Source organism: Podarcis erhardii, assembly GCF_964252035.2.
Source record: "Podarcis erhardii genome assembly, chromosome: 15".
Lineage (NCBI taxonomy): Eukaryota > Metazoa > Chordata > Lepidosauria > Squamata > Lacertidae > Podarcis > Podarcis erhardii.
Window position 1 is genome coordinate 14,491,027 of NC_138505.1, and position 22,966 is coordinate 14,513,992.

General features: G+C 46.8%; 1 protein-coding gene across 7 annotated transcripts in view; it reads right to left on the bottom strand.

Moving 5' to 3' along the window:
- Positions 1 to 5,759: 5,759 nt before the first annotated feature.
- CTSW (cathepsin W) overlaps positions 5,760 to 22,966 on the bottom strand; it is a 29,003-nt gene continuing 11,796 nt past the window's right edge. For 2 of the 7 annotated variants that reach the window (XM_081842993.1, XM_081842992.1), the window contains exons 3-11: positions 18,357 to 18,470; positions 16,563 to 16,714; positions 14,751 to 14,850; positions 13,502 to 13,582; positions 12,132 to 12,251; positions 10,712 to 10,776; positions 10,134 to 10,224; positions 8,353 to 8,429; positions 5,764 to 6,718 (exon numbers count right to left, since the gene is read on the bottom strand). In XM_081842993.1, the coding sequence (XP_081699119.1) occupies positions 6,608 to 6,718; positions 8,353 to 8,429; positions 10,134 to 10,224; positions 10,712 to 10,776; positions 12,132 to 12,251; positions 13,502 to 13,582; positions 14,751 to 14,850; positions 16,563 to 16,714; positions 18,357 to 18,470 (911 nt within the window). In that variant the 3' untranslated portion in view covers positions 5,764 to 6,607. Of the gene's footprint in view, positions 6,719 to 8,352; positions 8,430 to 10,133; positions 10,225 to 10,711; positions 10,777 to 12,131; positions 12,252 to 13,501; positions 13,583 to 14,750; positions 14,851 to 16,562; positions 16,715 to 18,356; positions 18,471 to 19,192; positions 19,260 to 20,076; positions 20,294 to 21,166; positions 21,580 to 22,966 lie in introns of those variants that run through there. The other 5 variants (XM_081842988.1, XM_081842990.1, XM_081842989.1 and 2 more) reach the window with 5 other exon arrangements.

The following is a 22,966-nucleotide window of genomic DNA, read 5'->3' on the forward strand; positions in this document are numbered from 1 at the left end:
GCTGAGTAGTTTTGATTTCTGAAAACCTTTTTTGTTCCTTGCCAATTATTATTATTATCATCATCATGATCATCGCTCTACCTCTTGGGTTTAGCTGAATTTGGACCGGGAGCAAGTTCCCTCCTGTGAAAGCAGATTTCCTCATATGACTTCTGATATCTTGTGTATCCCTGCTGAAATCCAAGAAAGCCTTTGTGACCCTTTTCGTTTTATTTTATTTGAAGTCCTGCGAGTCAGTATCAAGTCTCATTATTTGCTCCACTGATATCTATGGTTGTCTTTTTATTTGGCATACTCCCTGTTCCGAGTTACTTGTGTTTTCTGTTGGACTAAACTGGAATGTAGAAGATAAGAATGAAAAAGACACTCCACGTGGCATAAAACATAGGAGATAGGCATGAAAGAACATGAATACTCTCTATGTTGGGCTTCTCAAGGCTGAGGCTGGTGATTTCTGCTCTAGATAACAGCACAGCTGGTGACTATTATCCTTCTTTATAACATAAACACCAACATGAGAATTTAATTCTCGGGTTGTCTGGGGCAGGTCATGAAGTAGAAGAGATTGCTTTGAATCAATGCATAGTTCACACCAAAGCTTCTTTATATTTAGATGGAATTTTGAATATATTTTGTCTGTCTCCAGATTTCACTTCCCTTTTGTTTTTCCAATTCTGTTATTCTGTGATCATATTGTGGTTTGTTGTACCATCTCATACAACACTGTTGAGAACATAAACTTTGGGTCGTTCTCCTTTGAGTTTTACATTGGGCTAAGTTGGCTTTAAAATCCTTTCCAAGTTTCAGAAGCTAGCCTGGGGGAACATAGGAAGCTGCCTTATACTGAGACAGACCATTGGTCCATCTAACTCAGTACTGCCTGCACTGACTGGCAGCAGCTCTCCAGGGTTTCAGACAGGGAGTCTCTCCCAGCCCTACCCGGAGATGGTGGGGATTGAACCTGGGACCTTCTGCATGCAAAGCAGAATACACTGCAAGCACCGTATAGATCGGTAGTTCCCAAACATTTGTGGGCCACTGACCCCTTGGTTCCATAAACTCATTGCAGGTACCTGCCAAAAAGCATTTCTTCAAAATGACGGTTTGCACGACTCATTAAGGAAGACAATAACCAAACAGTAACAGTGAATTACAATGTTTTTTTCAAAAGCCAGCTCAAACCATCTTGTTTAATTGATCCAGTGATACCAGCTTTTCATGAGAAGTCATTTAGACCTCCAGTGCCTCTTTGCCACCCCCTTGCCTGTTAGCACCCCCTTGGTAATCCCACTGCCCCCTTTAGGAACCATCGGTTTAGACCTTTCCTTACAGGGTCTCCTCTTCTTCAACCACACTTTGCATTGCCTCTTTTGTGGTTCTCTCTGTACTATTTTGAAGGGCTCATCTTTCCACTCTGTCTGCTGGGGGGAAGCAGCCGGTCAGCTCCTCGAGCCGCAAGAACAGCCTGCCTCTGTTGCTTTGAGTCTATTTCTCCATCTGTGTGGTTTTTCTTTTATTTGCACCTTTTGAACACAGAGGTGTGAAGAAGCAAGTTCCATACCTAACCACACTCTCCACCAGCCACCCTCTTTATGAGAAGGTGCTAAGCTGCTCAGGAAGAGGCACCTGTTTCTAAACTTCCCGTTTTAACATGAACACCTGCTTTTATTTTCTCATCTGACGGCAGTTGCCTTCAGGGCCAGGTCCTGAGGCTGGCAAGGCTGGGCATTCACCTTAACACTGCATTTACATGTGTTCATGACACATGTGCACCACTGCAAACCCAGTAATGGCATGAAAAGGGGCAAAAAAAGAGTGCAAAAACAGCACCTAGCAATCCCACAAGCCTTTGCGAGTGCAATCCCACGAGCCTTTGCATTGACTTTGAGGCCTGTGGAGAGTTGGAGCAAGGAGGTTTGGAGGGAATGAATATGGCAATTGCAGGCTTTCTCAATGGTGCTCCATACAATAATCATAATTTTATTATGTATACCCTGCCCATCTGACTGAGTTGCCCCAGACACTCTGGGCAGCTTCCAACACATATAAAAACATAACGAAACATCAAACATTACAAACCTCCCGGTACAGGGCTGCCTTCAGATGTCTTCTAAAAGTTGTGTAGTTCTTTACTTCCTTCACATCTGGTGTGAGGGCGTTCCACAGGGAGGGTGCCACTGCCGAGAAGGCCCTCTGCAATTTCACTTAAACGTGCAGTGCCTCCAAATGCCTGTTTTATCATTTCCACTTTGCTCCAAGTGACCAAGAAGAGTGGGTGCATTCTCATTCAGAGACAGGGAGCATTTGTCTCTCCAGGTGTAGCTGGACTCCAACTCCCATCAGCCTAGCCCAGGGATGATAGGAGTTGTAGTCCAGCAACAAAGTTTTCCCTTTCCTGCACCCGCCCAATAGAATTCTCAAGTTGTGCGGGAGAGAGAGGCGGTTGCATGCACCCCATCAAGCTACAGTCATTTGAAATGTTTGGAAACATTTCAGTGGAAAGTTGTCCAAATGAATGCATAAGCAGCCTGAAAATTCATTTGCACTGTGGACTGGGCAATGAGTTTTTGCTAAAGCAGCTGGCGCATTGCATTCCTCTGCTGCACAATTTTAATATTTGCCTGTCCACTATTGGACACAACATTGGGTAGAGCCCAGGAATCCCAATAAAACAGCCCCCTCTTAAATCTGTTGCGAAAATAGAAGCGCTTAGAGACATTATGTTTCCCGAGTCTACTGGTTTATTGAGCAAGCATCTGCAGCCTCTTTCATCAGATGCACAAAGAGTGGGATTTACATAGAAGTCCTCTCTGGATGGAAGACAGAGTGGGGGGGGGCCTGCAAATGGTAGTCTACTCTGCAAAGACCAAATTCACATTGTTTCGGCCACTTTTGCCTCTGGAACTGCTCACCAGTGGCTCATGGCCCCCTGATATCTGCAAAGAAGGGAGGGCGGCCCTTGAACTGGGAAAAAAGTTTCCCCACTCTGACGGATGGGGAGAAATTGTATTCCATCTACTCTCTTAATCTGCACTTTCTGAAACATTACATGATTCAAAACACAGCCATCCTTCAAAATTCACACATCTCCAAAGCCACAGTGCAGTTCTTTGGCCAAGTAACGTTTACAGAAATGCACATGCTAATTTTAGGTGAACAATCAACATATCAACACACCCACACACACCCTGGAATGAATGATATTTTAGGGAAGTGCTTTGCGAAAATGTGCCGTATTAGGCAAAATCTCATAGACATATGTATATTTTTGGGAATGCACTACGATGTTGATGGATTTTCATGATGTAGCCTTTGAAAAGAAAAAACCAAACTGATGTGAACTGAAGCGAAGGTTGTGGAAAGATGAGAAAATGACATTGACAAGCTGCCCCACTCCTGGTAATACACACTGGGGTTCTCAGCTCACACTCCAGCACGGCACCTGTGTTTTCAAGAGCAGCGGTGTGGGGAGGGGGAGAGATTTGTGGGAAAGGGTCTTATTTTATGGTATGACCTTTGCAACTGTTAAAGGCGTTACAGATGTTGAGGGCAGGGAGTGGCAACGCCAAGTGACGTGAGATGGCAGAAAAGAAACCAACTTCATGCACAGAGAGAGCGAAAGGTAACATGAAATACCAGAAACAGCTCATGACATTTGCGTGTGAAATATCAATGCAAGGGATAATCAAAACAGAAACTGCATTTGCTGGAAGCTGAAACTCTTAATGCAGGCCCATTTCTGTAATGCCCCATAAAGAAAGGAGAGTGAAACATACACACAGCCCACTATTTTTTGAATCACTACCTTGAAACCTGCCAACATGGGGAAATTCAGTGCATTTCAGGTCCCATCTGCAATATGAATTTAAAGGAGTATTGTACCACTTTAAATAGTCATGGCTTCCCCCCAAGAATTCTGGGAGCTGTAGTTTGTTAAGGGTATTCAGGCCCCTATCCCCCCCCACCCCAGAGCTACAATTCCCAGTGATCCATGGGAAGAGGGTCTGATTGTTAACCTACTCTGAGAATTGTAGCTCCATGAGTGGAATTGGAGGGGGGGTCTTCCTAACAACTCTCAACACCTTTTACCAACTACAACTCCCATAATTCTTTGGGCGATAACGTGATTGTTTAAAGTGGTATAATACTGCTTTAAAAGTATAGTGCAGATGGGGCCACAGTCTTCATTAAAAAAAAATAATTATATCCCATAATTGTAAGAATAGACTGTAAAAAACATTTGGGGATACAAGATTGCAAGCAAATTCTATGAATTAGATGAAGGGTAGAAAAACGGAATTGTCTGGGGGTACTTCCTACCTCCCTCTGCATGTGTTTGTTTTAAATTATGCTTCTATTTCTCCCTTCTCATCCCCATGCAAGAAGGAGACAAACACGGTTCTCTACCCTCCCCTTTTATCTTTCTCTGCTGGGTAGTTTAGGCTGAGAGTGTGCCACTGGCCCACGGTCACTCTGAGCTTCATAGCAATTTAAACATAGCTCCACCCTAGGAATGCAAGAGAAATTCAGCTCTGTTTGCATTTGAACAAGAAAACAACCTGATTTTCACCTTCAAAACATCATGCCAAAGGGAATCCTTCAGTCAAGAGTTTTCTGAAATTTCAACCAGTGTCTACCAAATTGCTTATAACAGAGGAAAGTAAGAATGCATCCAGTGGGGGGCGGGAAACATGATGCAAGGCATCATAGAGGACAATTGCTTGCAAAGGTGGAAATATATTGGGACGAATTCTGACTAATTTAACAAGTTCTTTTTTATGTCAAATCATTGCAGAAATGTGGAGAGCTAAATTAAGATTGAAAAAAATCAGAAACAGAGAAACCCAAAATAGACGGATATATCCCTCCCCAGTCCCAACATTTCAGCCACCCCACTGGGTCTTGGTCCCCAATTCTTCAGTATATATTTGTCCTCTTAGGGCAAATTAACCTCATTTCAAATGCCATCTGCAAGCAATCTGTTCAGAGACCTATGTGAAGAGAAGCCTGTTCTCCCCCGACTAGAGGTCAGCAAGAGATGGAAGCAGTTTGGTCCTATCCCATTTTGGCTCTCACCCGGGCCATGACTCACAAAGGCTATAAATTGAGGCAATAGATGTACCTTTCCCTGTTTATTTGTTTGTTTTGTAACACACACATAAAACCTTTAATAAACATGAATACTATGAAACTAATGAAGTTTAATCTTTGGGGCCCCTAATCCCAGAGGGGCCCCAGAAGCGACTTTTGTTCACGTTGCTTTAAACAATTGCTTTAAGAAGTGCATTCTGTATGCATATAACATTTTCCTAATTTCCCCTTATTTTCAACCCTGCAATAACTCACAAACAATAAGGCATAGCAATTTTTTTATTCACACCAGTGATTTTGATAGGTGAGATAATCCAGTACAGGAATTTTAATCAAAATCTGAGATGTAATAATAATAATAATAAAATTATTTATATCCCGCCCTCCCCTGCCGAAGCCGGGATCAGGGCGGCTAACAACAATCAAATCCAACATTCTAAAAACATTTCATTCTAAAAATTAATTAAAATCAAATTGATGGCAACCGTTAAGCAAAATTCTGTGCAGATTGCCAGAGGAGGGAGTCAGGCTGTGCCCTGGCCAAAGGCCTGGTGGAACAGCTCTGTCTTGCAGGCCCTGCGGAAAGATGTCAGGTCCCGCAGGGCCCTAGTCTCTTGTAACAGAGCGTTCCACCAGATTGGAGCCGCAGCCGAGAAAGCCCTGGCTCTAGTTGAGGCAAGACTGATGGGAAAGGCCAGAAATCAGTTGTAGTAGCAAATTTTGTTTATATTAAAATGTGCTGATCTGTCATGGAACAACCCCATTGAAGAAGATAACAGCAAGGATGCTCCTTGCCCAGAGATAGAAAGAAGAAGAAGTACCGCCCAGAGAAGAGTGCCAAACCAAGCTGATGAAATATGCAGAAATGGCAAGACTGATGGGAAAGGCCAGAAATCAGGAAGACCAAGTATTTTTAAAAGACTGGAATAACTTCCACACCTATCTGAGAGATCACTGTAAACAGCTGAAATCATTGGCAGGAATACAATAACACTTGTAATGTAACATGGATTTTGGATACTATGATTATCTTAAAGATGGATTACAGTAGGAGATGCAGGAATAGAATTGGAACCCATGAAGGGAAGGATGGAGGTCTCAAGGTTTGAAAGAACCCCTTTTTTAATGTGTGAAAATGTTATGCTTATGGTGTAAAACTTTTATGTAAAACTAATAAAAAATTAGAAGAATAAAACAGTGGTTACCTAGACCTCTTTGCTGGTTGCGCAACAAGGGCCCCCAGAAATATAGGTCCCCCACTGCTGGCTTCAACCCTGCCCCTTTGCTGGCATGCAGTCCACAACAACAAAATTGGGGGTCTGCACTGTTCATTGACATAATGCTGTAGAAAAATATGGCTGGGGTATGACAGCTTGTGGCATTAGAAGCTGTGCAAGGGAGAAACAACAATGGCAGGCCTGATTCGAGCCAAAAAGAGGTGATGCGCTGTAGGAGTCAGTCCATGCGGTCGCTTCCAGATGATGTTGGACTCCAGATCATGAACGCAGTTGCGCCATCAAGGATGGCAAACCACAGCCTTCTTTCCCCCGGAATCCCGGACAAGTGCCGTTGCCGCGAACATGGCAATGCCGCAAGTATTGGTGCCACGGTGCAGCCGGAAGTAGCCCTAGGTGGGAAGAGAATGGGGTCAAAAGTGTCACGGCTCTGGCTGAGCTCCAGGCCAAAGGCCTGCGCTCAGCGCCTGGCAGGCGTGTCAGTCCAAGCACGCCAGCTGGGGGGCCGCAGGGTCCTAGCCCAATATTGTCTCCTCCAGAGGTCAGCAAAGTGATGCTCAAGGGAGCTCATCCTGCTCAGTTCCTCTTCTCAATGGCTCGGCCTCTCCTACCTTTAACACACACCCTTCAAACCAGCCCACATTTCATTTGATGCCAGAGCCAGACACCTTCCCTTCTGTTCTGAACAGAGGAAAGACACAAAGAGCTTCTCTCTGCAAGCAAATGTAGCCATGGCTGATGTAGGTGGTTTTTCTCCCCCCTTGAAGCCCACACAATTTTGTGGTCCTGTCACTGTTCCTGTTCTTTCGGAAGCAACAGCCATTTTCTATTATGACTCACGCGCCACAGTGGCCATTTGGTGTTATGCCAAACCCCCACCCTCCACGGCGGCCATTTTGTGTTATACTCCATACCCCACAGCAGCCATTTTGTAATCAACACCCAGAGCACTTACTCAAAATTCCCCATACACCCACCAAAAGTTTAGTGACCTCCGTCTACCCTGACTGGCTTGCTGGAGAAATTGTCTTTCCAATGAGCTGTTCTCTGACCTCCTTCTTTTTAACTAGAGATGCCGGGAATTGAAGCTGAGACCTTTTGCACACCATGTGTGTGCTCAACCTCTCCCCTGAAAAATAAGTTTGGGAGAGGCGCCAGCTCTGTGGTAGAACACCTGCTTCCAAGCAGAAGGTCCCAGTTTCCATCTCCACTTCAGAGGATCAGGAAGCAGGAGAGGAGGGGTCCTGTTGTCCATCAGATTAGATAATCATGAGCTAGACAGACAACTAGCCTGAGTTGCTATAAGGCAACTAACTACCTGTGTGCCTGGGAGAGACTGTGTGTCATGGACTGGTTGGATGCAAAGGAATGGTGGCAGGAATCAGCTGGGGAACCCCCAAGGGAAGAAGGCTCAGAGCCTGGGGAGTGGTGGTGGGATGGTGATGAGTGGTCAGAGGGAGAAGACGGGGAAGAGGATGGGTCGGAAGCTGGAGGCAACAGGCGTTAGTGAGCAGGGAGAGTCTGTGGCAGAGAGAAGACTAGAATCAGAGGCAGAAGCTGAAGCAGGAGAGGAGGGAAGCCAAAAGGCAGAAAGGAGTCAGCCAGGATGTCTCTCCCTCTTGCTGTAACAAGCTCTGCTACCCCCATCTCCCAGAACCAGAAGAGGCATGAAAAGGGGGGGGGGAGTTGGTTGCATGCAGGCACAGTCTCTGATTGCTGGGGGAAAGCCCTGGTGAGGAGGCTTTCAGTAGGCAGCTTCCTAAAGCCCACTCTCATCCACTGCCCCCTGTCCCAGTCCCAAGCCTTATAGCCAGTTCTGGTCCATTGGTAGTCAAAAGACAACCCTTGTAAGTCCTGAGATGGAAGCACCCCCTCCCCCCCCAGCTTAACAAGGATGTTGATGGGTTTCACCCACCCCATCTGATTCTCTCACGCCAGGCACACAGCACCCCTAACCCAGTTCCTATGCTTCCTGCCCCACTCCACCCAAACTCCCCAATGGCCAAAGAAGTGGAGATCAGCCCACCTTTTCTCCCCAGCGCTCTCCCCACGAATTCTGGATGATCCAATATGGTCCAACCCAGGATCCACGTCGAGATTTGACTGCACAGAAGGGGAGAATGGAAGCTAAGTATTGCTTTATACTTCTGGGCGAGGAACATGGCGGACTGAGCGTCTTCTGTCAGCACCTTGCCAACAGAGATAATTAAGTGGTGACTGCTGATAGCCAATACATAAATCTTGGCTACTGAATTCACTCTGGAGATAGCAGTGAGCAGGGGATCAACCGCTGATGCTTGGAAAAAAGTTGTTTACTATGCCGTGAGACTGAGAAGCTGTCAGCTCCTGGGATGGAGCGTCCTCAACGTATCATAAGAGTCTGTTCCACTGTCGAACAGCTCTTACCATCAAAGTTCTTCCTGATGTTAAGTCATAGAATCATAGTAGGAATAGCCTTTCTTGTAACTTGAATCCTACCCTCCAGAGCAGGAGAAAACAAGCTTGCTGCTTGCTCCATTTCCCATGTGACAATCCTTCAGTTATTTGACGGTGGCTATCATATCTCCTCTCAAACTCTTCTTTTCCAGGCTAAATATACCCAACTCCCTCAACCTTTCCTCATGAGGCTTGGTTTCCAGACCATTGATCAATTTGGTCACCCACCCAATTTCTAAGTTTAACTTTTCATACGGTTTTCACTGCACATTTTATGTACCGTTGTTTGTAGACAGCTCTGATTTTATAAATGAATATGAATAGCAACAAATAAACAAATGTCAGGATTACAAACAATACAATGCACCTGAAGCATTCCAAATTCCCCAAAGTACCATATCAGTATTGATAGTTTATGAGGGGGTGGTTTAAAATAAAATAAAATATAAACCCAATTATTTTCATAGTATTACAGGAGAGGGATAAAAAAATCCACTCTGGTCTTCTTCTCACTAAGGCAGTCAAATTGCACCCTGACCACACAGCCCTTTCCAACTGCAGATGAAAACAGCTTTCCGACAGCATCTAGGATGCTGCATTACAGTTCCTGTGACAGGCAGGGGGGAAAAATCACAAAATGGTCTACTACAGGCATCCCCAACCTTCGGCCCTCCAGATGTTTTGGACTACAATTCCCATCATCCCTGACCAGTGGTCCTGTTAGCTAGGGATCATGGGAGTTGTAGGCCAAAACATCTGGAGGGCCGCAGGTTGGGGATGCCTGGTCTACCAAGACCACCAGCCATTTTTAAGCGGTCTGTGAGGGACAAAGTCTGGGAACAGCTGTCCTATTCAGTCCATCTGGCAGTAAAAACAGCAGCAGCTACCCAGCCAAAAGACTTTTAAAAAATGGAAATAATTGACACATTTCCTGAAGATTCTGACTAAACATTAGGAAGAACTGTTTGACAGTGGAACAGACTACCTTGGAAGGTGGTTGACTGTCCTTCCTTGGAGGTTTTTAAGCAGAGGTTGGATGGCCGTTTGTCATGGATGATCTAGTTGAGATTCCTGCATTGCAGGGGGTTGGGCTAGATGACCCTCGGGGTCCCTTCCAATTCTAGGATCCTCCATGAAAAAAAAATCCCTGCACATAGAAAGCTAACATGTCAGGATATCTTCAGGGTCCGTCCCCCCTGGCCAAAATGGGAGTGGAGCATTCCGTCATGGCAGCCATCACCTGCAATCTAAAATGGTACAGTCCGGAGACAATGAGTGCAAGAGGAGAGGAGGATTTTACAGAACAGCAGCTATAGACCTGGAGTCTAATAATTGCCCTGCACAGACAAGAGAGTGAAGCCCTTTGCTCACCTTCATCGTAGCCCACAATGAGCGCAGCATGATCTAGTAGCATCGGGTTGCAGGACTGGGAAGGGGATCGGATGATGCCCTTCTGGTAATTCTAGCAGAGAGGGAGAAAGGGTGAAAGAGCAGGTCTAAATCAGCAGAAAGCAAGGCAGCCATTCGTGTGAATGCAATGCCGTTCCATCAACCTCAGTTTGCCCGCAGCCTGCCTCCAACCCAGGTGTTTTTAGGGTGGTGCGACTGGTTCAGCCGCACAGGGCACCACCGTCATTTGAGAGCCCAAAGCCCGCCACTGCCCCCACCCTCCTGCTTTCTTACTTGGAACTAGCCTGCCTGTCCGCTTCCTCCTTAGTCACAGTGTTTCCCCTTGGAAAACTCAGCTGGGAGGAGGATGTAGCATAGACGAACCAGAATGAGTTGGCTCTGCCTGTCAGGGGCTCTGGCGCCACCTAGTGTTCCCCTCCCTGCCTCCTGTCCTACCAGCAGCAAGGGGGACCAGACGCCGCTGGAGAGGGCATGAGCAAACAAGTTGGGTAAGTTGGTGGGGGAGATGGGATTTCTCTTCCACTCTGTTGGGCACCTACCTGAAGGCGAGCCAGGTTAAGGAGGGCAGTTACAGGCCCCTGGGAAGCAACGATTCTAGCAATATCTGAGAAATGCAGCGGGGAGGGGAAGTCAAGAGTTAGCACTGGGGTGAGGAGATAGGCGAACCCTAGCTTTTATAGCAAACTAGACTATTATTATTATTATTATTATTATTATTATTATTATTATTATTATTATTAAAATTTGTATACCACCCTGTACCCACAGGTCTCGGGCCAGTTACAACATAAAATCACAATATAAATATAATCGTAATAAAAATAAAAATAAAACCAAAAACAACCCAATAACCCCTTTCTCCAACTATATATTCTAGTGTCCAAGTTCAGTCTTAGAACATGAGGAATTATGAGGAAGGCCTCTGAGAATGTCCAGAGCGACTTTTCTAATGAAAAGTCACCACCCACAACTAGCCTCCATTGGCTTAGGGCCTTGTCAGAGGTTAGGTGAATCGCTGCAGCCTGACCAATGTTCAAACTGCTTTCGAGTGACACAACATTTTACAGGTCTACCCATTCAGGTTTTACAGGTCTACCCATTCTAGAGCAAAACCAGGGAGGAGGGAATGAGAAAATCGATCACCTGCCCAGTTAGCACTGACCCAATAAAACTTTCCACTCTGTTGTTTTGAGAACCGACAGTTTTACTGGGTCAGTAAACCTGGAGCTATAACTTCACCCCTCGATCGATTGGATTGTGATTTTTTGGCCCGCCTGACAAAGTTTTCTGCGCTGCTCAGAAGCTTGCTCCTGGAACGCGGAATGCTATTTGGCTCCTCAGTGTGGCAACTAAAGACAAAGCCTCTGGCCAAAGAGCAGGCGATGGCCAGGCAAAGTGAGCCCAAATCTCTGAAAAGAAAAGAGTTTCAACCTCTTCCATATGATCCTCTTGTTCTCTGGATCACCCTTCTGGAAATCACTTCCTCTAGTCTACTGCATCATGTGTGAGTGATATGCAATTTTGCCCATTTTTGCCCCTGGTACTGCCCACCACCAGCATGTGGCCCTCAACAGATTCCCCCTGAGGGAATGTGGCCCTCAGCGGAAAAAAGGTTTGCCTTTGCTTTAACCTAAATGATGCTTCTTCCTTGTCCCAGAACACAACCCTTTCCTCCTGCTACATGTTCATTCATTACACTGAGTCAAGAGCCGAGGCCCAGTTATGGATAATACCAGCAGAGGAGAGCACCCTCTAAACATGTGCAGAGTGCATTCTCCTTCCCTTACTGCGTATTTGCTAGAGGCAAATTTCCCACACCTCTGGAATCAGAAAGGTTCAGTTCTAACAACTCCATTAACAAATTATGCCTTCTTATCCTTTTCTTACTGTGCGAAGTTGCAATTCACACCCACTTCCCCCACAGACCTCCTACTCTGCCATGGGCTAGTAAATCCTTACAATTCTCATCCCTGGGGAGTAATTCATAGCCGTCAATTTGGGTAACTGTTCGTTTCTGGTGCTTCTGGCATGTCTGATTTCTGCCGGTGTAGGGGTACAGAAGGCTGTTTGACAGTCCACCTGGGAAGGAAGGAAGACACAGCAGGTGAATAGCAGTGGGCTGGGGGAAGGCAGCACATACCCCCCTTCTCCCCTTCCCCACTTAAGCAGGAAAACACACACACACACACACAGAGGTCCCAGCCAACCTCTCCAGTTTATACAATGCCAGGCTGATTAGCTTCCCGAATTTTAGTTTGCCTAGTCTCTTGGGGCAGGAGGGAGTAAAGACAAGATCCAAGGAGTGGGGTGAAATATGCAAAAGTGCCAGGAGTGCAGAGATAGGGAAGGGCCCTAGCTCAGTAGCAGAGCACCCACTCACAGAAGGTCCCAAGTTCAGTTCCCATATTCCCACGTAGTTGGGGCAGATCTGAAACCCTGGAGAGCCTCTGCTGGCCAGCAGAGACAACCCTGAGCTACATGGACCCCAGGTGTGACTCAGTGAAAGGCAGCTTCCTACATTCCTAGAATCAAAGAGTCACAGAGTGGGAAGGGACCCTGAGGGTTATCTAGTCCCACCCCCTGCAATGCGGGAATCTCAACCAAAGCATCCATGACAGATGACCATCCAACCTTTGCTTGAAGACCTCCAAGGAAGGAAGTCCATCACCTTCTAAGGTACTCTGTTCCACTGCCAAACAGTTCTTCCTAATGTTAAGTCAGAATCTCTTTTCTTGTGTTTTGCATCAGTCAGTTGGGATTCAACTCTCTGGAGAAGCAGACGATAAGCTCGCTCCATCTTCCATCTGACAGCCCTTTAGATACTTGATCCTATCTCCTCTCAGTCTCCTCTTTTCCAGGCTAAACATACCCAGCTCCTTCAACCGTTCCTCAGAAGGCTTGCTTTCAAGACTCCTGATCTTCTTGGCTGCCTTCCTTTGCACATGTTCCAGCTTGTCAACATCCTTCTTAAATTGTGGTGCCCAGAACTGGACACAGTATTCCAGGTGTGGTCTGACCAAGGCAGAATAGAGCGGGACTATGACTTCCCTGGATCGGGACCCTATACTTCTGTTGATGCAGCCTAGGGTAGCATTAGCTTTTTTTTAGTGCTGCATCACACTGTTGACTCATGCTTAAAGGCCCTGTAATAATTCTGAATTAAACTGGGATTGTATTTACCTGGCTAACAGCATTGCAGGGTTTGTTGTGAGGGTAAAATATGTTGGCGGGGAACATAATAGCCCAGATCCATGGGGGAAAGGCAGGCTATAAGGGTTGTTCCTACAGAAAATAAATAAGAAGAGTGGGAATTCAAAAGGTTTGCATACTGCTGTTGAAGACAGTCCGGAGTCCATCCCACACATAGCCTCCCAGGCAACCAATCTTGTTGTATGTGCAATCTAGTACCTCTGAAATGGAAGAACAAAGAGTCAACCCACCCTAAGGAGAATCCCAAACTGGACTGGTGGTTTGGGTTCAACATACACACAACCGTCCCTTTGATGGTCCCCGCCAGTGCTTAGACCCAAAGCTTGCTTTGTAAAATTTCCTGAATGGCTGAATAGTAAATGGACCCTACATGGAAATGTTTCAGTGGAAGGACAAAAGGAGAACAGTAATGTTTGCACTCTCTCCCCCCCCCCCTTTCTTTTTCAACCACAAATTACAGCATAAGTGCTAATTGCTAGGCTGATGGCTGGGTTCAGGACGGGTAGCTTCCATTAACTCGTGTAAGAAAGACAACAGTCAATGGATGACAAGAAAGGGTCTCCTGATAGCTAGAAATCTGTCTCCAGCCTTTGGAATGTAATCTCCATGCCTTGGCGAAAAGAAGAACCTTCCAGCTAGCAAGGATGGGGCAGACTACACAGCTCGGAGCCAGTTTGGCAGATTCAGCTGAAGAGATTCCCACTTGAATTGGCTGGGACCTTCCTTTGCAGCGTAACTTGAACTCAAGTCAAGATACCTGTGGTATCTAGACATCCAGTGATTAGGGATGGGCGAGACTTTTGATTCAATTCATATTTAAAGGTGAACCTAACTAATTTCCCCTTTCCAAAACAACAAACAAACTGGAAAAACAGCTTTCCTTTGAAATTCACATTTTGCAAATTTTGCAATGCAGTTCTCTGGCCAGGTAAAGTGTACTGTACTGTTTTTAACACTTGATTGGGAGCCGCCCAGAGTGCCTGGGGAAACTCAGCCAGATGGGCGGGGTATAAATAATAAATTATTATTATTATTATTATTATTATTATTATTATTATTATTATTATTATTATTATTACAAATTGGCATAAACTGAGTGGGGTAAGCTGTGAATGGAAGTGCATATGTTAGTGGAAATCAAATGCATTCTGTTAGGGGAAGCTGTTTTGCAAAAAATGTGCCTATTAGGGGAAATGGCTTTCAAAAATGTTACATTAGGGGAAATCCATACTAGAGTGCTTGTGATTTAAAAAAACAAACTGCAAACTGATGTGGAGCACCGAACATGAGAATGGAAAAATGAGAAACCGAGAGAAACTGAAATTGTCACATTTGCCCCTTGCCCTGCTCTCCCAATGCCCGACATACCCTGGACCGAAAGGTTCCTTGGCACATGTTTGTGGATGTTCCATAAGGCCTCAATGTTGGACACAGCAGCAAAAGCCCAGCAAGACCTGCACTTTTTGCCCTGGGAGGGGAAGGGAAGAGAGATTGTAGGGAGCAAGAATAGTTAACCTGGGACATATCCCATCCTCTTCTCCCCCACCCCTGTTCCATCCCCAAAATTCTGTTCTCAAAAACTCTAACATAGACTTGGGAAATAAGCCATAAACTGACACCCTTCCCACCCCCTATTCCCCCAGCCTTGTTCTGATGCCTTTAAACAGCCGGTTGCCCACACAGAAAATTTACTGGAAAACTAAAGCATTTCCTAGAATGAAAATAAAACAATGAGGGTGGTAGAATCAGCTAGATATCAGGCTGAATGCTGGGGGGCCCCCAAGACACCCTCTTTATGCAGCAGTCATTCTTCCTGATTTGCTTGCACAAAGCTGGTGTAAGAAGTTAGACTAAGTCCATTCTTTACGGAGCATTTGTTCCGCTTTGTTAGCAGTGACGTTCACCCAGATTGGCTTGCGCAATCATCACACATCTTCCTGCCCATAACTCGTTCACCCCACACTTCTCAGTGCATTTCCCCATCAATCCCCTCCTGGACTGCTTTAGCGCACTGTAGTACCGGTGGTGTCAAGGATAGGGAGGAAATTCAGTTTGGATTCTAGTGCAAACGTCCCTGATTTGCACTTTCCAAAACAATATGCGAACCACAACGCAGACATCCTCTGAAATCGACACTTTTTCCCTCCTACTTTTCTACTGCGGCTCTCCAGACAAACCAAGTGTCTATTATCGTAGGAGAAGTGGGTGTTAGAATGCATATATTATTGAAAACATTTTTTAAATGCATTGTATTAGGGGAAATTGCCTGCAAAAAAAAAAAAAAAATGTACCGGTATATATCAGGTGGCAAAACTGAATGCCAAAATGTGCCTGTCAGGGGAAATGTACACTAGGATGCTAATGAATTTTTACTTTGGGGATTGCAAACAGAGATGTACGGAGAACTGAACTGAGGAGTTGAAAAATGATAAACTAAAACAGAAATTGACAGCCCTGCACAACCCTCGCCTGCGTAATTCAAGGGAGACTTGGTTCTCTGTGCCCTCAGTGTGGATGACTCTAGAATGGCTTTCGATTCTGCCTTGAAGCTCCCATTGGCTGCATCGATTCCCTGTTATAAGCTTATTAAACAAATTGAGGCTTTCAGAAAAGGCTTTGAAGTCTCCTGTCCATTCTCTAAAGGGAACCCTACAACAGCCCCCCTTGAACTTCCTATTGCTCAGGCAAAGCAGGACAGAGAAGAGACTGGGGAATCACTTGTGTGGGGTAAAAGGTAAAGGTAAAGGGACCCCTGACCGTTACGCCCAGTCGTGGATGACTCTGGGGTTGTGGTGCCCATCTCACTTTACTGGCCAAGAGAGCCGGCATACAGCTTCCGGGTCATGTGACTAGCATGATTAGCCGCTTCTGGCGAACCAGAGCAGCGCACGGAAACGCCATTTACCTTCCCATCGGAGTGTTACCTATTTACGGTATCTACTTGCACGTTGATGTGCTTTCGAACTGTTGGGTTGGCAGGAGCAGGGACCCAGCAACGTGAGCTCACACCGTTGCGGGGATTCAAACCACCGACCTGATCGGCAAGCCCTAGGCTCTGTGGTTTAGACCACAATGCCACCTGTGTGTGGGGTACACTGGCCTTAATACCTCCTCCACTCCATCTCTGTGGGGCAGGACAAGTATGCCGAAGCATTGCATAATCCCTTTCTGTCTACTTACTTGGTATTTTACGGCTGGGATGACGCCAGCTTTCCTCCAGTCGCAGGATTTGGTTAATTTCCCCAGGCGGGAGTTATCCGAGTCCCTCAAGCTGGGGGGCAGGCCGAGCTGGGAGGGTTGAGGGATGCCAAACATCATCGCAAACTCACGTTCTGTGGGAAAAGGAAAAGAAAGGGAGGCGTTGTGCTCCATCAGTCACCTCCACAAGCAGATATGTGCATGTCTTGTAATGTGTGTGACGCCAAGACAGGGAACCTCAGGCCTCAGGCCCATATGTGGCCCTCCAGGCAGTGCTGGATTTACAAATAAGCTAAACAAGCTATAGCGTAGGGCCTCACTCTCTTAGGGCCCCCCAAAAAATTTAAAGGAAAAGAACCTGGATGTACATTTCCAAAATACAAGATAAAAAACAAATAAAATAAAACCTACATACAGCAAGTGTTTTGTGTTGTGTAGGCTCCTATGATGTAAGTAATGGGCCACGCTTGCTAACCTGCTCCCTAAAATAGCACCTGTTTGCTCATTTCTGTAGATAGGGTGCCTACATTCTGTATGGACTGGTTGCATGGTAATATGTGCAAATAGCTTTATAGATACCTATCAGGTCCATAAATTACCATATAGCATATAAAAAGGTAAAGGTACCCCTGCCCGTACGGGCCAGTCGTGTCCGACTCAAGGGTTGCGTGCTCATCTCGCTCTATAGGCCGTGAGCCGGCGCTGTCCGAAGACACTTCCGGGTCACGTGGCCAGTGTGACGAAGCTGCAGCTGGCGAGCCAGCACCAGCGCAGCACACGGAAACACCGTTTACCTTCCCGCTAGAAAGCGGTACCTATTTATCTACTTGCACTTAAGAGTGCTTTCGAATTGCTAGGTGGGCAGGAGCTGGGACCAAACGACGGGAGCTCACCCCGCCGCAGGGATTCGAACCGCCGACCATACGATCGGCAAGTCCTAGGCACTGAGGTTTTACCCACAGCGCCACCCGCGTCCCTATGTAGCATATATTCAACACAAAAACCAGTGATAATTTGTTGTTGACAAAGGACAGCTGGACCTATAAAGGGCCCATTCCCTTCAGTAGCTTAGGGTCTCATCAAACCTAAATCCGGCCCTGCCTCCAGGCTTCTCTATTTGCCCCTTGGGCTGCTCCCCAAACATTACCCTCACTGGCCCTGCTTCACACCCTCCTTGAGAGCTTTTGACCAGCTGGGATATGCCACTACGTCTTGTGGGAGTGAGCTCCAAAGTTTTAACTAGGTTCTGTGTGAGGTAGGACTTCCTTTTTTGTCTGCTCTGAATCTTCAGCTTCACTGGGTGGTCTGGAGTTTGAGCGTTCTGAATTATTTTTCCTGGCCTGCTGCTGCTTCCTGAGCCCCAGTTGATACCTGAATCCTGCCCTGGAAGCCGTCAAGGTCTTGTTGAGTTTGAAACATTCAGAGGTAAAGCTACAGACCCTCTCCCCTTCACCACCCAATGGTTTTGTTTCGTTTCGTCTGAAATTACCGGCATTAGCTCCTCCACAAACTGAAATCCAACAGGTGAAGCCTTTATTGGCTACAATTTTCTCCAGTTGAATTCCTACCTGCCTGAGAATGTCAAAAGGCCCTGGCAAGATTAAGAAAAACGTGGCCCACTGGGCAAGCCCAGCCTCGTCTCTGTGATGCCCTTAAATTTAATAACACCCAACATCCAGCCTCCTCTCTCTCTCTCTCTCTCTCTCTCTCTCTCTCTCTCTCACACACACACACACACACACACACACACACAAACAAACACACAGACACTTTTACCTGTCAAGTCACTGAAGCAGGTGACCCCGTACTGCGCCGTCCCTAACTCCTCAGCCTGCAGCCGCCGGCTGACTTCTAAGTTCTGCACAAAGACCTTGAACCGATATTGCATCTCTGGGGTCAGAAATCAAGAGGAGACAGTGGAGGAAGGAGAATCAGTGGTGCCCCCAGAGAAGGAGAATAAGCAGCAAGAGGACCCAAACACAGCTCAAAGGTTGTGCATATTCCACATTTTGGAGCAAGCCAAGAGATGCAAATTAGAGAGCAGGTGGGGGGAACCTGTCAGGCTCTTCAGAAGATGTACCCCAACTCCCAGCCTCGCTGGCCCATTAGCTATGCTGCCTGGAGGCTGATGGGAGTCAGAGTCCGGCAAGGTCAAGAGGGCCACAGTTTCCCCATCCTCGATCTGAAGAGACATTCCCCATCATCATCATTCTTTTGTTCCTGTCTTGAACCTCAGCCCAAGAAGCCTAGCCTCAGAAAGCACTCTCCTCATGCTCAGAGGCTCCTGCTTGCTGCCAAAGAGCTGCAAGTAGTTTTTCAAGCTGGGTTGTCGCGGTGAGCCAATATTCAAAGTCTTGCAGAAAAGCCAGGATGCAGAGAGGAACACGGTTCTGCTCAGCCATGAAACTGACTGTGAATTCTATTATCGCTCTCACAGAATCCTAGAACTGTAGTGCTGGAAGGGGCCTCAGGGGTCATCTAGTCCAACCCCCAGCAATGCAGGAATCTTGTGCTCAATGTGTGGGGCTTGTTCTCCCCAGAGAGGGCCTCTCCCCTCCCGCCATCTTCCCTTACCCACACCCTAACCCAATGGGAATCAATGCTGCTGTTACCTTCTTGGCTCAGGTAGGTTTTATTGAACTGCCTCATAAAATCCTGGAACATCTGAGTCAGTTGGGACTGAGACAAAAGCAAAAGGCACAGAGAGGGTTAATTGAATCCCTCCAGGGAGTATCACAAACGATCCCCCCCTCCATTTTTTTCTCTTTTACAATCTTAATTCTATCCATTGCTGGCAACCCCATTTGGCCTAGACCAGGAGTCAGCAAACTTTTTCATCAGGAGGCCGGTCCACTGTCCCTCAGACCTTGTGGGGGGCCAGACTATATTGGGGGGAAATGAACGAATTCCTATGCCCCCAAATAGCCCAGTGATGTATTTTAAATAAAAGGACACATTCTACTCATGTAAAAACACCAGGCAGGCCCCACAAATAACCCAGAGATGCATTTTAAGTAGAAGGACACATTCTACTCATTTAAAAACACACTGATTCCCGGATTGAGAAGGCGATTGGACCGGATCCGGCCCCTGGGCCTTAGTTTGCCTACCCATGGCCTAGACACTTCGTTTTTTATTCCCTTGGGCAGCCATCTTTTCTTCTGATGCCTGTGCTTTTGACTCCCAAAATGAACAAACCATGTCCCCAATCCGAAACCCCAGAGAGCTGCTGCCAGTCAGTGTAGTCGACACTGAGCTAGATGGACAAACAGCCTGACTCAGTGTAAAGGGCAGCTTCCTGTGTTCCTAAGCTTCACCAGTTGAATGTCTGCCTGTAAGGCAGCTATTAAAAGCACAGGAGCCCCATCAGGGAGAATCAGGCAGGCATGGCATGCCAAGCAACAGTACTTGCACACCACCCTTGCACACCACCCTCCTTGGCCACCTGCCCCCCCCCTTCACCCTCACCTCTGCCCTCCCCTTCAGGCGCTCTCACCGTGCTCAGGTCTGGGGCCAGAAAGGTGCTAGCAAAGGGGGCAGCTATCCAGAGCCCCCACAGCATTAAGCGAGCGGCAGGGAAGGTTGTCGGCCACATCGCGGCTGCAATCTGCACAGTTGTGTGGTTAGGAGTGAAAGTAGCTTCTGGGGCTCAGAGCTCAGAAGAAGATGCTGAGGTGAGACAGAGTGGGGAGGAACCACAGAGGCAGGAAGACAAGAGGGGTGTTATTTTGGGAGGGCGGGTGGGTGTCGGAAAGACTTCAAGTGCACATCATGCTCTAGGGAGGGGTGGCAGGGCTTTCTGGCCCTCGGGGACCTGTGTGTGGCAAGGGCAGGGCAGCCTTCTGAGCATGTGCAGAGAGCCACTCTCACAAACCACTGCCGCTCTGTGTTTGCCTTTCTTGAGGAAGGCTGCCTGCATCTGCATATTAAGGCTGTCTCAGACTGTTTCGCTAGAGTGATGCATGCTCTAGTTATCTCTCGCTTGGACTACTGCAATGCGCTCTATGTGGGGCTACCTTTGAAGGCGATCCGGAAACCGCAACTAATCCAGATTGCAGCAGCTAGACTGGTAACTGGGAGCGGCCGCCGAGACCCTATAACACTGGTCTTGAAAGACCTACATTGGCTGCCAGTACGTTTCCAAGCACAATTCAAAATGTCGGTGCTGACCTTTACAGCCCTAAATGGCCTCAGCCCAGTATACCTGAAGGAGCATCTCCACTCCCGTCGTTCAGCCCGGACACTGAGGTCCAGTGCTGAGGGCCTTCTGGCGCTTCCCTTGCTGTGAGAAGCCAAGTTACAGGAAACCAGGCAGAGGACCTTATTGGTAGTGGCACCCGCCCGTGGAACGCCCTCCCACCAGATGTCAGAGAGACTACCAGACTTTTAGAAGACATCTGAAGGCAGCCTTGTTTAGGGAACCTTTTAATGTTTAATAGGTTATTGTATTTTAGTATTCTGTTAGAAGCCGCCCAGAGTGGCTGGGGAAACCCAGCCAGATGGGTGGGGTATAAATAATAAATTATTATTATTATTATTATTATTATAATAATAAAAAGAAATCGAAATGCCCTGGTTGGTCACACCTGCGGCTTTGAGCGATGGTCGTCCCTTTGCTTGCTGTGCCCCACCTGTGCTTGCGGCACGTTCTCAACCTTCTCCCCCCAGCATCTCTGTCTGGGCACCTGCCCCACACTTGGCAGGCCACTAGCAATGTTCCTTTGTTCCTCTGGGGTGGGTGAGTTGGAGGGGTGTTTGGCAGGCCCAGGATGTAGTTTGCTGGAACAGAGCAAGGAGACAATCCTGGCATTCTGGCCTCTTGCTCCCCTTCCTGCCCCCCTTTCTCCAAGAGGAAGAAAACAGGCCGGGGGCTCAGCCAGGAGACTGCTTTCTTGAGCAGTCCAGCTCATTTGCTTACACAAAGCTTACGTGAAGTTTAGATGATACCTGGCCTTTGCTGAGCATTGGTTCGAATTTCCAGGACACCTCCCTGCCACTTTGGGGGGCTCCAGGCTGTCATTTCATAGAATTGTAGAGTTGGAAGGGCCTCCAAGAGGAGTATTATTATTACAGTAGTACCTCAGGTTACAGATGCTTCAGGTTACAGACTCTGCTAACCCAGAAATAGTACCTCGGGTTAAGAACTTTGCTTCAGGATGAGAACGGAAATCGCGCAGCAGAAGTGCTGCGCCAGCGGAAGGCCATATTAGCTAAAGTGGTGCTTCAGGTTAAGAACAGTTTCAGGTTAAGAACAGACCTCCAGAACAAATTAAGTTATTAACCCGAGGTACCACTGTATTATTATTATTATTATTATTATTATTATTATTATTACCCTGCCCTCCAACAAATATACTGTACAAACATAATAAAACGTCAAACATTAAAAACTTCCTGATACAGGGCTGTCTTCAGGTGTCTTCTAAAAGTTGTGTAGTTCTTTTGTCTCCTTGACATACGATGGGTAGGTGCCACTGCCAAGAAGGCCCCCTCTGCCTGATTCCCTGTACCTTCACTTCATGCAGTGAGGGCTCAGGAGCAAGCAGGGAAAGGGCAGTTTGACCCCTTACTCCCTTCGTGTGCTCCCGAGGAAGATCTGTAGTACCACTGCTCAGTCGGTAGAGCATGAGACTTTTAATCTCAGGGTCGTGGGTTTGAACCCCACACTGGGCAAAAATAAATAAATCCTGCATTGCAGGGGGTTGGACTAGATGACCCTTGTGGTCCCTTCCAACTCTATAATGCTATGATTCTATAAATGGAGTGCAGGGTGGAAATTTCCCCAATGCAAACACCCGATCCAGCTAATTTATCATCCCCAACGCCAGCTGATGCAACTTTCAGTTTGAAAAGACAAACCTACTGCACACTTAAGGTGTTAAAAACAAGACACTTTTAGAGTCAAAAGCTTGGCCCTGAGAGGATGTGGTTCACAAGACTGCCAGCTAATTGCAGGGCGGGGGGGGGGGGGAGTAGTCTGGCTCTTCTGCCTCTGGCAGCTGTTCTGCAGAAATGAGAATGGCCCTTGCAACCCAGACAAAGGCATTTTCATCGATTAGGCATGTGGGTTTCAGTTCATGGATATATTCAGCCCCAGAACATCCCTTTTGCCTCCTCTGCACCCTGTGAAATTCACACTTCTCTGTATTCTGCAATGCAGTTCTTCAATCAAGTCATATATTTTTTTTAAAAAGGACAGTATTAGTGAAAAGAACAAACACACTCATATTAAGGGTAGCAGCTTTGCACAAATGTGCATTAGGCAAAATTGACAGCATTAAGAGAAATCTGCTCTCAAATGATAGATAATTTTAACAAGGACTCTTTAAATAATTGCAAACTGATGTTGAAATATAGAGAGTTGGGTTTAAGACCGTAAAAACAAG